The sequence below is a fragment of the Mus musculus genome, chromosome X (assembly GCF_000001635.26).
Source record: "Mus musculus strain C57BL/6J chromosome X, GRCm38.p6 C57BL/6J".
Taxonomy (NCBI): Eukaryota; Metazoa; Chordata; class Mammalia; order Rodentia; family Muridae; genus Mus; species Mus musculus.
The window spans coordinates 103693967-103709481 of NC_000086.7; the positions used below are offsets into that span (position 1 = coordinate 103693967).

Here is a 15515-nt window from a genome sequence, read left to right on the forward strand (position 1 = left end):
GAATGCCTGTCTACGGGTGAAGGAGCTTTAGTTCCCATGAAAGGGAACCTCTGTCCACACAGGGAGGAGGGATCCATGTTTGGTTACTAAGGAAAAAGGGAGCACTTGCCTGAGCACTAACAAAGCAGCCGACATCTGGCTGAACAGTCTGGGAGGCAGCACTGACTTTGCCCAAGACAGAAGCAAGCTGAAAAGTTGGACTTTCCGGAGAGCCCACACCTGGTAAGTGTGGGGCAGTTGGGGGTGTCTGAGGAGTCACTTCTGCTAGGCTGAAGGGAGCAGGTCAGTGGTGATTTAGTGGAGGAATGTGTAGTGAGGAGAAGAGGGAAAAGGGCCTATCTTCAGGGCAACATGTGACTCCCCACTTGCCAAGGCTCAGTACTACCTTTGGAAGAGGGGTCCCCAGCCAGGCAAGTTCTGTTTACTCTCAGGGACTTCAGAGCAGCTGGCTGTTGCTCACTTTCTGAGGGAATTTAGGAAGGATCTGTCCTGAGTTGTGGAAATGCTCCAACTATCCAACTATCGGGACAGGAAAGGGCCCACCACGCCCCCACCCAGACCGAGGCGCCCCACGCCCTCTGGGACAGTTGAGGCTGCAGTGGAGTGACTGAAGGCTAGGTCTTCCAGTCTTAGCAGAAGCAGGCCGCCGGGCAGACCTGGATGGAGAGGGCATGGGGCCTGCCTGAATTGCAGGTAAGGTGAGGAATGCATGGAGGACGATGGCTGTCCCTGGCAGGAGACTTGGAACTTTCAGCCGAGACTCATATTCAGGCCCTTTGCTTGCAGTGTCCATTTAGCACCCTGCGTGGTGACCGGAGCAGACGCGTTGGAAGGGGTTCTCCGAAGACCCATCCAGGATCACAACGAGGGCTGGAGATACAGGGTGTGGGGCACCGTGGTCACCGCAAATATTAGTGGAGATGGCAGGGGCGGTGGTGGGCAGGGTGGAGGAGGCGGATCACCTTGGAGGAGCGGAGCTGGGACCTGTGGCAGCTGCTGTGTGCCCACAGGGCTGAGGTGTGGGGCTGCTCCTGGACTCTCTTCCCCCAGGAGGAGCTGGAGAGTAGATGCCCCTCCCTGGTACGACTCAAGGCTTGTCATCTCTCCAGGACTGGGGAGAGGACCCAGGTCTGCCGAGCAGCCGGAGTCAATGTCCCGCCTCCCGTTTTGCCCGAGACTAGGACGCAGCCCTAGCCGCGTCCCCTGCGCTGCCTGCACAACTAGATGGTCCCAGGGTGCAGGGCTCAGGGGCGATGTCACAGAGCAACGTGCAGCCCTGGCTCTGTGCTACTGGCCACTGAGGGAACGCACGGGGTGGGTGTGGTGGGGAAGGAGAGCAGGGCGAGGGTCGCCCCGCGGGTCAGTTGGGCAGTCGGGAGGCTGCGGCCCTCGAGCGCACGCGACAGGTGGTGCGGATGGGCAGCGGGGAGGGAGCCTGGCGGTGAGCATCCGGCTCGGCTCCGCCCCTCCCCCGCTTTACTGTGGCTCCAACACTTGTCAGAGGAGAGCAATGGGCTAATTTTATCCGACTGGGACTCAGCAGGAAACCGACGCTGAGGCGCGGGTAGTTCTTCCGGGCGATTGGCCCCGGAGGTCTGAAGCAGGGAGTGGAGAGGGAGGGCGTGGGGCGCCTCGGTCTGGGTGGGGGCGTGGTGGGCCCTTTCCTGTCCCGGAGAGGACTAAATTTTGGCGCCAGTATTGGTATGTAACAGGCCACACCGACTCTGAGAAGGAAAGATGTCCTCCTTTGCAAAGATGATAGAACAAATTCCTTCTGTGTCTTAATCATTGTGTCTCATTCTATTCCTTTCATGCCTTAAGTTCTCTGGCTCTGCAGCGTGCCAGACACACAGCAGGTCTCTAGGAAACACTGCAACACTGCTGACACTGATATGACCAGAAAATCCAGCCATGAAGCCGTGTGTCTGGTGACCGCTAGAGAGAGCTGAAAGGCAAGCATCTAAAGCCATTTTGAAGCACAACTTCCTCACCCCTTAGAAGGGAAGAAGGTATTCAACCCTTCTCCGCCCCCCCCCCCCGTCCGCCCCCCTCCCCCCGTTCTTTTTTTTTTTTTTTCTCCTGAGCTCTTTACTACTGCTGTTTTAGCTTATCAGAATTTCACAACTTGCTTTAAGCTTCTTGTTTTGAGCAGCGCCCACTCTCTTCTGGTACCAGCTGTCAGACACTGGAAATTGTAATCCCTGTCAGCTGGCCTGCTCTGTTTCTGTGGAGAAGTCGTAGGGAGCTGCTCGTTGCCTTTTCAGACATGAAAAGGCCCCGGGGGAAGAGCATATGCTCATAAAAAAATTATGGGATTCTACAGCTTTGAAATCTAATGATTCTTAGTGATCAAACACAGACTGAGCCCTGGGGGCGGGAGGAGGGGCGGGGCGGGGGTCTGGAGGAGGCACAGAACGGGCAGAGGATCTTGGGTGAGAGAGCTTGGGGTCTGGCATTGAGACAGAGTAATTAGCCTTAGTGGGAGGAGGCGAGGAGGCCAGCAACCCAAGGGTGTCTGCACTGAGCAAGGAGAAACAAGAATAGTCAAGAGCTGGGTGGTAAAGCATCCTTTCTCAAAGGAAACCAGTTCTTTGTCTTTGTTCCTTCTCTGTCTAGTCCAGGGACAGAGGGAGCTGCATTTTATTTGTACCTTTTGGGTGGTTGGGAGTGGAAGAACACTTGGTGGAGTCAGGTTTCTAAGGCCAAGGCGTCAGAAAGGTCTAGAGTGGCCGGGAGGGAGGGTACCAGGGTTCCGAGCTGCTTAGGAGGGAGGATAATGGTGGAGAAGGAGTGTGCTGAAAGTGAAAATTTGCTCAACTTTTAGTTTTCCCGCTGATACTCCTTTGGAAATGAACACGCTACATAGTGAATGAAGTGGACAAGTCCTTAGCTTTCCTTGTCACTGATGAACTGTGGATCTGTAAGAGCCCCTTCCTAAGCCTCATGGAGATTCCCCATTTCAGATCGAGATAAAAAGTGACTTTAGGGTCGCTCTTGGCTTCGACAGTCTTGTCTCTCTCATGTATCCCCTTTTGTTCCAGACTGTGCCTGTGGGGTTGTGTAACTGAGCTATTCTAACATCATTAAGTAGCCCAGCAATAAAATAAAGGAGGACAGATGGCGGTCCATTGTATTTGTGAATTTGCAGTGTGTCACCTTTCTCTTGAGGTGGTAGCCTAGCCTTGACAGGGCCTCCATTCTAACTCAGCCAGTAAGATGTTCTCATCTTGTGAAGTAACCACTTTTCCCATTAAAGGGGACCATACAAAATTTCCATCTGAAACAGTTTTCCCTCAGTTTCTCTCTTCCACCGTCAGCTTCCCCAGAGCACAGAGAACCAGGCAGAAATACTGTTTGGAATGAAACTTCACCTGGGAAGCTAAATTTCCTGCTGTTGATCAGGTTAAAACTATTACGCCCTTGTAGACAATGTACACACTCAAACCAGACATTTAGATCTGTTTATTTTGTTCCAAACCCCTTGAGGATTTAAATGTCCCAGGTCTCAAGCTCTGAAATTTTGTTCGTTCTCTTAGTTTTTAACTGTGGTACCTAAGAGGCTGCTTCCTACTCTAAATATTAATACTGTGCTGCTTTGGCCAAACAACATTCTCTCGGAAAGCACACAAGCCCACACGTGCACACACGCATTTGTGAAAAATAAAAAAGTAAATTGACACCCTGCCAATGTTAGGTGACACCTGAATGGGCAGATCTGGGACCTGTGAATGTCTTTCCATCATCTGGAGAGAAGTGAGTGGCAGCCTGACTCTTTAGAGCTGTCCAGCCATGAGCAACAAAGGAGGCCCTGCACACTTATTCTGCCCCCTACCCCCTAAGTGGCCTGGAGGGGGTGGGGTAAGGAGAAATGGAAGTGGAAGCATTGTTGCTTCAGTATTTTCAATGGCCTCTCCTGGGAGTCGCAGGGCTCCTGGGGCCCAGCTTCTCCTGTTCCATAGATGCTTGAGTTGACAGGACAGTGACTCCACCCCTTCCTGTCCTCAGAGCCAAGAACCAATGGGTTTTCCTTTGGGGAGTTGATAAGAGCTGGATTGGGACCAGCAGAGGGGGGCTCAGGACTTTGGCCTTGAATGAAACATCAGAGGCCAACTATGCCCCAGCTGCCTGTTAGTAACGGAAAAACTCATGTGTGGGGACCATTGTATTCTTTGGAGCCCCTCAGAGCAACCTCATCTTCCTGGCCTTGGGATGACCCTAGCTTGGGGTGGCAAGTTATTGTTGGGTCCAAGTAACAGCCAGGATGCCTGGCAAAAAGATGATAAAAGGTTGGTACAGGAACACAATAAACAAAGACAGAGAGAGAGAAACAGGGAGGAGAGAGGCTGAGTCCCTAATGAGGTGAGCCGTACAACTGGACGAGGCTGGCAGTGCCCTTTGCCTCTGGCCAGGGGCACTTGGAATGTGCTTCAGTAAGACTGTTGCCCAGAGCCTGGATGTAGGAAAATATCTGGCACCAACTTCAAAGGGATGATGGTGGTCCAGAGCCTACTTTTTCTGGCACCTATAATGCCCACTCAGCAGAGTGGTCCAGGATGCCTAGAATGGGGGACAGACTGGGTGGGTGGTAAAGGCTAGGGTGGCTTCCCCTTCTGAAAAGAAATTATCCAACCCCTACGTGCAGTTGTTGCCTATGTCATTTGGAGATCCAGGTACAGAATGAGGTTTTTTTTTTTTTTTTCCTTAAAGCAGTTCATTTCTTGGCCTGGCCCAGGTGGAAATATTGACCTCTTATGAAAAATGAGAGACGGAGGAGTTGGTCCTTCCCCAAACCGTTAACCGTAGCATCTCCTCTAATGCCAGTGCACTGACATCTTTCCTCCTGTGTTTCATGAGATGAGAAGAGTTTCTTCACATTTGACAGGTGGGAAGGATGGGAAACTGGGAAGGCCTCTTGGTTAATCTGTCAAAATCAGTGACTGGTACATGGAACTCTGTAGTGTTGAAGATTCCCATCCCTATGCGATAGCCTGCTCTTCCAGTCCATATCAGTTTGAGCCCAGAAAGTGAGATGTAGCTCAACCTGAGATGAGCAGTATTAATGCTAATATTAGGGATGGTCTGGGTCAGAATGAAGTGGATTGGCCCAAGCTCTGGGTCTTTCCTTTCTCCAAGCACCTATGTGTCATGACACTAATAAAAAGGAATAGAGGGGAAGAAATCGGAGAAGAGGAAGTAGAGAGAAAATACTAGGAAAGGAAAAGGGAAGCAGACGGCTAACCAACCATATGATGGGGTGCCGCAGAGTCCTCAGGAGCTTCGATGCAAAACAAGGCTCCTGGTCTCCTTTGGCCTTCCTTCTCACAATTCCCAAATGGTTCCCAAGGATGGATGGCAACAAATTCCTCAGCAAACAGAGGCTTAGGTCTGTCTCACTGGGTTCTGGGGACACAGTAGCACCTTTGGCAATTGATTGTAGTGGGTGACTAACAATCTGGGGCTAGAGATCCCATCCCTGTCCTCCCCGCAAAGAGTTAGAAAGTATATATGGGGGAGGATCCAAAGGCCAGGGGGTGATCCCACACTTTCCCAGATTCTGGGAGAAGAGCCTGGCAAGTTTCAAGGCATTCATGGGGAGAATTTGGTTAATGAGTTTGGAACACCGAGAGCATTGGCTCAGAGGAGATGGTCAGGTGGCTGAAATGCTGTGTGCACAGGTTTGGGAACAAGTGTGCTGGTGGCAAAAAATGTAAATGCTAAGCAGGGTAGGATGAGGGGTGGAGTGGGGGGGGGAAGGAGCACACAATGGCAAGACAGAGGCATTAAATGGGCTCTTCAGGTGTTGGGGAGCCTGGCAGCAGTTCTCCGTTGGGGTCTGGATCGTGGGACAGCATCTTATCCTTGCTGGAATCTCTCTGCTCTTTCTTAAACATCCTTTGATGCATCAGAGGGACGAAGAAAAGGATCACAGCTCCAATGATTGGGGGGACACCCGCAAAGTAGAAGGCCACATGGTAATCACCAAAGCAGTTTCGAAGGAGGCCTGAGAGGGTCAAGAGACATGAGATTAGTTTAGTTTTCCCCTGCAACCCAGAAATACTGTCTCTTCTCTTTTGAGGGGGTGCATTCTCGTGCCTTTCAATAGCATTGGCCCATGCTGCCCTGATTCAGGGACTCTCAACTTCAAGGCTCTAGGCCCCTGAAGTGAACACTCATTATCAAAGATGCCAAAGAAGCTTCTTTTTAAAGTTTCCATGTTTGTCTTTCATTAAGCTACCTGCCATCTTTCAGTCACTCCTATGGCTGGTGTCACAAAGGAATTGAGTTGAAAAGACTCCAAAGAATGGTTCTGAAGACAGATACGGTGTTTTACATATAATAAATAAATAAATCTTAAAAAAAATAATACTTAGATCCATAGGCTCGCATGGCAAGCACTCTACAGGCCGGGCCATCTTGCTGGCCCTCCTGTTGGCCTTTTCTCTGAAGTTCCCTTTCTCTGGAGTTCCAGTTGCCCTAGGAGGAAGCTGAATGTGTGTAACTTCTAGTTCATGAGTGCTTTGTGTTCTTCCAGCTGCCAATACCATGTATGTACTTGATGCGAGAAGCTTACCTAAGAAGCGAATAGGAGAAGACACATTGTGAAGACAAGTCCAGAAATACGACCTAAGAAAGGCAAGAAGACTCTTGTCCTACCATCTACTCAGGAAAGAAGCAAAATGGATAGAATTGTGGTTCTCTGGTACTCTGGCTGAGGAGAGGTTTCTCCTGGTAGACAGTGTTCCTACTGCACAAGAGCCTTGAGTGAAAGATTCACCACCCTTGCATAGTGTCTTCACAATGCACTGATGTTTGAGGGGTGTTTTTTGAATTAGCTCATTTGACAAGCCTAGAAGAAGTAAACAAACGAGCTACCTTTCTGGTTTCTGGTGTTCCTTGAGTATTCGTTATGTCCTTCTGGGAGGGTGGACGAAGAGATTTGGAGATTGAGCTGTCTGTCACACCAGCATTTTGACCATCCTAAAATAGTTCCTCAACTAAATCTCTACTATGGGTTTCGTTCCAAAGCAGGAAGTGGAGGGTGTCTATAAGTTTTAGTAAAACCAGGGGCATCTTTCTTCTTTTACCTCTTCTTTTACCTAACTAACTTGAAATTAACCACTTGACTGGAGAGAGTAAAGAGAACATTAAACTAAAGTCAGTGTGACGTGTAAAGCATCAATGCTTGAGTGGCTATACCAGGAAGATGAAGAATTTGATGCCAGCTTAGTCTACCTTGTGGGTTCCAGGTCAGCCTATGCTGCACAGTGATTGAGAAGGCTAACCACACTTTTCTCTCTACTCGCTGGAAGGGGCAGCGCTGTCTACAGTGAAATCCTAGGGTAGCATCTGCAGTCCTGGACAACCCATGCCCATGTACTCTGTTTAGTCTCTTCCATCAGGAGTTTCATGCAGTCCAACGAAGATGTTTATACAGAAAAGCAGAGGGGAAGAGTTCTCAAGCAGAGATACTCCAAAGAGCTAAGGCCTGTGAAAGACTCATACTTTCCTTAGAGATTAGCCTCACCTGCAATGGGGGGCCCAGCAATCATTGGCAGGGCCATCATGCCCAGGAGGTAGCCAATGGCCTGTGAGGCCTGCATGGGTCCCACCAGCTCAAATGCAATGGGAGCCATGATGGTAATGAAGAAGCCATCACATAGGCCCAGGAAGAGGCAGACAACGATAAGGCCCCCGAAGTCCCGGCATAGGGGGATCATCATGGACATCAAGCCCAGGAGCAGGAATGAGAGGACCTAGAGAAACAAGAACCTCAGATTACATTTCTTTTCTAAAATCTCCGTTTCTACTATCTGCAAAATGGGACTGGGTGGGGTGTCAGCTGAGAACAGTTAAGAGTATATTTTCTATGTACTCAAGCCCTGTCTAAGTCCTTCACTGAGGGGTTTTGTCTGTTAGAGGGGCCAGCCCTATTTAGCTGAATCTAGCAGGATTTTAAAAAAGTTGTGAGAGGGGGAAGGCATTGCCTTGCCCATAGGCAAAGAAGTTGGTCTTTACAATGGATCCTGAGACAGGGTCTGGGATCAAGCCCTATTGGTGTTTTCAGATCAAGTAAGGCTGGGAAGAAGGGCAGAGGTGAGGAAGGCTTGTACGATGATTAGCTTGGACTTTCGATGCAAGGTACAGCTTAATAAAATAAAGCAGTCAATGTCCATCTTCGTTTAGGAAATAACTGAGTCTAAGAGAGACTATTGGGAGGTTCACTCAGATTTTCTTATGTTTTAGGATATGGGCCATATTATCTGTCTCAGGCATGGCAGGCATTGGGCTCTAGGAAGCGCTGGGCATGGCTACATACTCAGAGAAGGCAACAGAGAGGCTGTGCAAGGGAGCTGCTAAGCTAATAGAGCCCCAAAGTAGCCCCGGAGTGGAGCAGCCCAGGGGCACTGGCTAGTACTGTGAATTCCTTAGGCTAAGCAAAATTACTCCAGACCAAAGAACCTGTCTTTCTAGAGACTAGGTTTTTTTTTTTTCCCAATCTGGAAACTCCCCCCTTCCGCCCCACTCTAATTTTTAAATTGAGGTCATTTGCAATCAGTGTCTGGGAGCTAGACTGAAGCCTTGGACTGTGGGCATAGAGAGGAGCCCCCATTCCCAACTCACTGCGCTGGGCGAGCCAGGTCATCTCAGGGCCAGAACTAAGACCTGATCTGTTTACTAAGGAGTTAGGAAGCCCGAGGATTTTCTAGTGGCCCACAGTTCTGTGTTGTTGCTGACAGTGATTTTGTTGGGCATTAGCTGCTTTTTGGACATTTTAGAATGTCTTTGTTGGGAAACTTTGAATTTGTTCCAGGCCATTTTCAGGTAGTTAGGTAGAAGCTAATAATAAGAACTAATAAGAACTGAGCCACACCTGCTTCTCCTTTAAGAGGGTCGCATGTAGCTATGAGCTAAAATCAGACCCACCTATCAATCAAGCCGAGTATGGCAGTTAAGAGTTAATATCATTCTATACCACCAAGGACCCCATGAACAGATCTTAATCAGCTGAAATTGCTAACTGATGTATCTAGATCTCTCTTATCCTTCAGTAGGCCTTGTCAAGGCTTGGAAATTTATAATCCCTCCTTGAACTGGAACTCAGGCTTCAAAAATGACCCCAAATGAGGTCATTTAGGCTATTTCCATTTCTTTTCTAACAGGCTATTCAGGAGCTAGATGCCTGGCACGTTGGTTGGCTTCACAAACTGTAGAGAAGCACAGGCTCTCCTGGGTGGCTCTTGAGCACCTGAAGCTATGTGCTGCCCTTTTCTCACCCATGCCAGTGCTCTTGCATCTGCCACTGAGAGTAAGAGATGGCAGGTTCCTGTGATGGAGAATCTTGAAAAACTGAAAAAAAAAAACCCATGAGCATTCTCTTGTGCTTTGGTCCAAAAATACTCAATTAAAAAAGCGCGCGCGCGTGTGTGTGTGTGTGTGTGTGTGTGTGTGTGTGCGTGCGTGCGCATGTGCCCATGTGGACACATATTGGAGGCCAGAGGACATCCAGGTGTCAGCCTCAGGAAGGCTGTCTACTTTTCAGAAAAGGCCTCTCACTGGCCTGAAGCTTACCAGTTAGACTAGGTTGGCCGGGTATGGAGCTACAGAGACTCTCCTATCTCTCAACACCCAGTGCTAGGATTACAAGTAAGCAGCACCATTATCATTCGAGGGCGCACATATGTGAGTGCGTGCATGTGTGTGTTTACATGCATGTGTATGTATGTATGTGTGTGTCAGAGGGTTGGGTCTCTCTTCCTACCTTCATGTTGGTTCTGAGGATTGAACTCAGGTTGCCAGGCTTGTGTGACAAACACCTTCACCACTGAGCCATCTTGCTGTCCCCTTTTTTGTTATTGCCAAGCTTTTAAAAACATGGGTTCTCACAATCAAACTCAGATCCTTATACTTATGAGAAAAGCATTTTACTGAGTAAACCACACCCACCCCAGCCCCAAACCCTCAAAATTCATAAAACGAGGGAGTCAGGCTCTAAGGGGATGAAGATGTCTCAGCTGAGTTCTCATGTTATTTTATATTATTCAAAGCGGTGAATCTGGATCATGTAAGAGGAAGAAAAATGAGGGAAGTCAGCAGAAGTCCTGGGTTCTATCTAGCTCAGTCTCTAACTAGTTCTACCTCCTTGTCCCTTGGAACTCTAGCTGTACAATAGAAAGCAAAAGCAGACAGCCATTGCCTCTGTGCTGGGGCCTGTGGTGTGGCAAGAAGCATGTAAGCTACCACACTAGGCCGCTGCCTCGCTGCAAGAGAGAGTTCTGGCACAGTGCCAGCTTCTTCTCATTTTTCTGAACTCACTGGCATTGTGAAGCTGCTAATCCTGGTAGGGAAGACCCATGGTAGGGGACACATGAAAGAGGCTTGGGAGCGGGGCGCACATGATACAAATGTGCAAAAAGCCACTCAGATAAAGCACTTGCTGATATTTGCACAGGATCTAAACATTTCATAATTTGTTCATCCCACAAACTCATGGATTGACCTCAGGCAGGTCACTTATCTCTGAGACTTGGGCCTGCCTGCCATCCATCATGTAGAGAAAGATAGGTGTGCTGGTCTGGTTTTCTGTTAACTTGGCAAAAGCTAGGGTTATCTAAGAGGGAACGTCAATTGAGAAAATGCCCCCATCAGATTGGCTTTTAGGTAAGCTTATGGGGACATTTTATTGATTCATGATTGATCTAGAAAGGCCCCAGCTCACTGCGTGTGATGTGTTCCCTGCGCAGAGAGATAGTCTTGGGTTCTATAAGAAGGCAGGCTGAGCAAGTCAGTAAGCAGCACTCTTCCACAGGCTCTGTTTCAGCTTTGGCTGCCAAGTTCCTGCCCTGGCTTCCTTCCATGATGGACTATATGCTGTAAGATAAAGTAAACTTTTCCCTCCCCAAGTTGATCTCATCAGTAGAAAGCAAACTAGGACAGCAGGGATGAGAAACATGCTGCACGTGAGCTCAGCGCTGCCACTTCTGTGGAAGAAGCCTGTCTCTCAGGTTCTCCTTCAGTGTGATGCTAGGTTGGCCTGGGTGGACTACAAGAGAACCCAAAACTCTGGGGAAGCTCTCCACCAGTTCTTGCAACTAGTTGAAGTAAATTCTACATGAGAATTAATCATATTCTTATCCATGACACATGATGGTATTAAGGAACTCACTTGGCACTGCCAAAGACCATGGAATCCCAACTACAAATAGTCAAGGGCTTCTTAGAAGTACTTTTAAGGCATTCCCAGGAGAGAAGTAAGTCCCAACTCAGCTTCTCTCTGGTGAATAATTTGTGATTGCTTGTGTTCTGTGGCTGCCTTTGCTCTTCCACAAGGCTTTGCAGTCTGGCATCTCTTGGCAAGTCCAGTTGCAGGAGCAGAACCATGAGTGAGGCCAGGGAGGCACTACTGCCGCTAGGCAGGCCAAAATTGCCTGTATTCAAACCAGACCCAACCCACGTCACACACACACACACACACACACATCAGTAGAGTATCACTAGGGTGGTCACTGCCCACAGTGGGAGGAAACCTGTATCTCTGTCAAAAGAACTAAACTGGGCCACCTCGTTACATGTTTAGGTGCTCACTTTTCTGATGAGATATTAATAGCAAGGATTATTTTCACTGTGCAAATAAGGGCCGTGAGAACTAGAAAGAATGAGATTTGGCCTTTTCTGGCATGAATTTAGTGTCCAGTGGTCAGAGGCATTCCAGGATTCTTTGTTTGTTTTAGAAAATGTCTTTCTATGTAACTCAGGGTGTCCTGGAGCTTGCTATGTAGACCAGAGTGACCTTGAACTCACAGAGGTCTGCCTGTCTCTGCCTGGGATGGCACTTCAGAGCCAGTGCCTGATGCTAAGTAGCTCTGGAAATGTGAGAGGTGACGGGCCTGGCATAGAAGAGAGAGAAACTGGGCTATAAAGTGCTTCAGATTTCAAGATAGGTATTAAACAAATTATAGCAATTAAACAAATCCTTACTTGGGGGACACATCCGGCTCGTGGCCTGTGTTTCCCGTTTTCATTTGCTGGGTTACTGTTAATACAAATTACCTGCTATATTTGTGCAAGGGTCCATACACACAGCTCTCACGGCATCCTTACTCTATGCTAGTGCAGAAAGGAGAGCAAGGATGATTGCCTTTAAAAGCAGGGGAAGACGAGGCTCAGAGAATTGGATTATCTACCATGGGCAAAGCTCAGACCCAGAGAACTGCACTGCTTCGCCATCCATCCTATCCCAGAGCCTAGGGATGACCTATTGTAGACTGTGGACCAGTGGACACTGACCTGCAAGTATATCTTCTTAAGTCCAGGGATGGAGTCACTGATGTGGCCCGAGACGAGACGTCCGAGGCCTGACGTAGCCCCAATGCACACCAAGAGCACCCAGGTCTCCTTGATCTCCTTGAACTTATCTTCCACATATTTCATCTGAAAAGCATAATGCCAGGACCCCCAGAACAGGAGGAGAAAGAGGAGCTGACTGGTTAAATGTTGGAACATCCGCGATTTTCTGCTACTCACTTCTCTGGATGAGGACAAGAGCCTCTGACTGGAGTAGCATTCCATGTCCCCCAGCTCCAGGAAAACCCCCTGGCTGCTTCTAGTAATCACGAAGACTCTCTGCAATGTGCTTTTAAGAAACAGTTGTAGGGCTAGACACTTCCAAGTCCTCAGAGCTCCAACAGGACAAGCTACTAAGGAAATCTAGATGTTCTTCTATGACATCCTCATGCAATGATTTAAAATCAGCAGGCTGAAATATCAGGTCACTAGGAGGTAAGGGTCTACCAAATTGCAGGCAACCCTTTCAAAGTGTGCTTTAAGGAACCATGAGGTCTATAGGCTGGGGATGTAGCTCAATGATAAAGCGCATGCTTGTAGGCACAAGGCCCTATGTTCTGTCCTTAGTATGCACACACATACAAAACCTCAACATTGGTATAGAGTAATGGTTGCCCTACAACCAAGAGTTCTGTAGCCAATGGGCTCAAAAATTGCAAAATTTATCACTATGGTAAAGAGATTATTACACATGAATCTAGAGAGTTCCTATCCATGCTATTTTCTCAGCAGAATCATTTTACCACAGAGACCAGCATGCCTCAGTATGGTCTTTATAAATCATGCCTTGGGTCATCTGAACCACTCTTCTAGTAACGCTTATTCTCTGAAACCCATCTATCCAATTAAACCTCTTGTTTTCAGTACTAGGGAGTAAACCTAAGGTAATGTGGATGCTAGGCAAGCATTCTACCACTGGTTTACTTCTGTAGGCCCTTATCTCCTTTTAATTTGAGACATACTTTTGATAAGTTTCCCAGACTGGATTGAATTAATACTGTACATAGTTCAGACAGGCCTTGAATTATCCCTTTTGTCAGCCTCCTAAGTAGCTGGGATTTCAGGTTTGCACTCCCAAGCCTGATTTCTATCAAAACTTTTATCATGGGAGAAGCCATGGATAATGGGCCTTGTCCTAAGGAACTACCTTCATTTCCCACTGAAGTTCTCGTTGAACCCATACTCTTTACTTCTCTGCCAATCGACAATCACTGTTTTGTTTTTTAAGTCTTTGTTCCCTTTTGTTTATTTGTTTTGAGAAAAAATCTTGCTGGCTGGCATCAAACTCACAGCAACCCTCCAACCTCAGTCACCCAATTCTGAGACTAAAGGCCTGAGCTACCATGCTTGGCTCTGCTTGTTTCTTTTTCCAAAGCTCTACCCTTTCAATGTCCTCCACCCCCACCCTTTGGACTCCAGGTAGGTTGAGGTCAGCTTCTTCCTCACCAGGTGCACGTAGGGGACGAAGTAACCAAGGGCAGCAGCAGCGATCCCAAAGGCCCAGATACGGTAAGTGCGCTGGCGGAATACACGCATGTTGAAGTACTTTCTGAACTGAACCAGAAAGCGCTGTCGCAGGGTGTGGGCACCTCTCTTGCTTGGGGTGTCCTGGGAGCTTGGCAGGAGGGGCCGGTAAGTGAGTGAGAGCAGCGTAAGGACAAACATGAAGGTACTCAGCACCTGGAAGGTTTGGGCCAGCTTGATTTTATCCCCCAGCATTTTGATGAGGAAGGGAAAAGACATGGAGAAGATGCTACTTCCAGCAGATACCACACCATTGGCTAGACCTAGGCGACGTTGAAAGTAGTGGCCCAGGATGACGAGTGATGGTTGAAAGGCGAATGAGCAGCCACAACCAAACAGAATCCCATAGGTGAAGTAGCGCAGGCTTAGGGAGCTGTGGGAGAAACACCAAGAGCTATCTTCAGCGGCCTGAAAGCAACTTACCTGCCCCCTTTGTTCTTGGAAACCTCCATTCCTCCACCTTTACCCAAAGCCACACTCGCCACCAACCTGCCGAGCAGATAGGGAACCTCTGAACCCCACTTGGCAGATGGGGATGCAGAGGCAGTTTGCCTAAAGTAACTCCAGATCAAAAAATGCTTGGCTTTTTGTTGTTTTTGTTGCTTGTTTGTTGTTTTTTTGTATTTTTGTTTTTTGTTTTCCTAGACAAGGTTTCTCTATGTAGCTTTGGCTGTCTTGGAACTTGCTCTGTAGTTGCCTCTGCCTCCCAAGTGCTGGGATTAAAGATGTGTACCACCACCCCCCAGCATGGTGGGGGTGTTTTTGGTTTTGGTGTTTTGAGACAGAGTTTTTCTATGTAGGCCTGGCAGTCCTGGTACTCACTCTGTGGACCAGGCTGGCCTTGAACTCAGAGATCCAATTGCCTCTGCCTCAAGTGCTGGGATTAAAGGCGTGTGCCACCACTGCCCAGTTAGCTTTCAGTTCCTTAAGACTAGTCAACTGAGTAAGACTGTGAGGTCAGACTCCAGCAAGTGGGAAAAAGGCATAATTACCATCCCAGTTAGACTAAAAACAAGGGCATGCTCTGTTAATATGTGCCAGTTCTTCCTAGGATGCCCTTTTGATCAAGAGTAAAGTTGCTTGTCCAGACACTTAAAAAAAAGTTTGGGGGCTGGGAAGATGGCTCAGCACTTAAGAGCACTGACTGCTCTTCCAAAAGTCCTAAATTGAAATCCCAGCAACCAAAAAAACCAAAACAAAACAAAACAAAAACAAAAACAAAAAAACAAAACAAAAAACCCCAAAAACCAAAAAAAAAAAAAAAAACAAAACCAAAACAAAACAAGCTTGGCTTTAGGACACTTGTGGTGACACATACCTATAATCCCAGCATGCAGGAGGCTAAGACAAGAGGGCAGCCTGGGCTACACAGCAAGTCTCTGTCTCATTTAAAAAAAAAAAGCTAGGATTTCAATCCAGATCAGTGTGATTATAGCATCCCATGAGAGAGGATTAGGGAAAAAAAAGTGAACGAACGAAAGGAAGAAAACCAGAAGTAAGCTTTGGAGTGGTTAGGCAAGAGGCTGCAAGAAGTCAGTCTGTGCCATAGGGAAATTAGTTTTACCTTGCTTCTTACCTAGACACTACAAGTAGACGTGGGGACCAAAGTTTCATCCGAGGTAACAACAAAGGTCTGTAAGGAGCCAAGA

At 48.0% G+C, this 15515-nt stretch overlaps 1 protein-coding gene and 1 long non-coding RNA gene across 4 annotated transcripts in view; one reads left to right on the top strand and one right to left on the bottom strand.

The window, feature by feature from the left end:
• Positions 1-585: 585 nt before the first annotated feature.
• On the top strand, positions 586-6877 carry Gm53059 (predicted gene, 53059). Of its 2 annotated transcripts, none has more exons than NR_168947.2 (3): positions 586-693; positions 1822-2009; positions 6533-6877. It is a non-coding gene; the product is annotated as a predicted gene, 53059 (long non-coding RNA). The 2 variants fall into 2 exon arrangements; NR_168946.1 differs by lacking the exons at positions 586-693; positions 6533-6877 and adding exons at positions 964-1080; positions 2825-3141.
• The window catches only part of Slc16a2 (solute carrier family 16 (monocarboxylic acid transporters), member 2), a 124575-nt gene continuing 112507 nt past the window's right edge, over positions 3448-15515 (bottom strand). Inside the window, exons 3-6 of one of the 2 annotated variants that reach the window (NM_009197.2) lie at positions 13789-14239; positions 12286-12429; positions 7526-7754; positions 3448-6001 (exon numbers count right to left, since the gene is read on the bottom strand). In NM_009197.2, coding sequence (NP_033223.2) covers positions 5781-6001; positions 7526-7754; positions 12286-12429; positions 13789-14239 — 1045 coding nt within the window. In that variant the 3' untranslated portion in view covers positions 3448-5780. The remainder of the gene's footprint in view (positions 6002-7525; positions 7755-12285; positions 12430-13788; positions 14240-15515) is intronic. The other variant, XM_030251272.1, reaches the window with a different exon arrangement.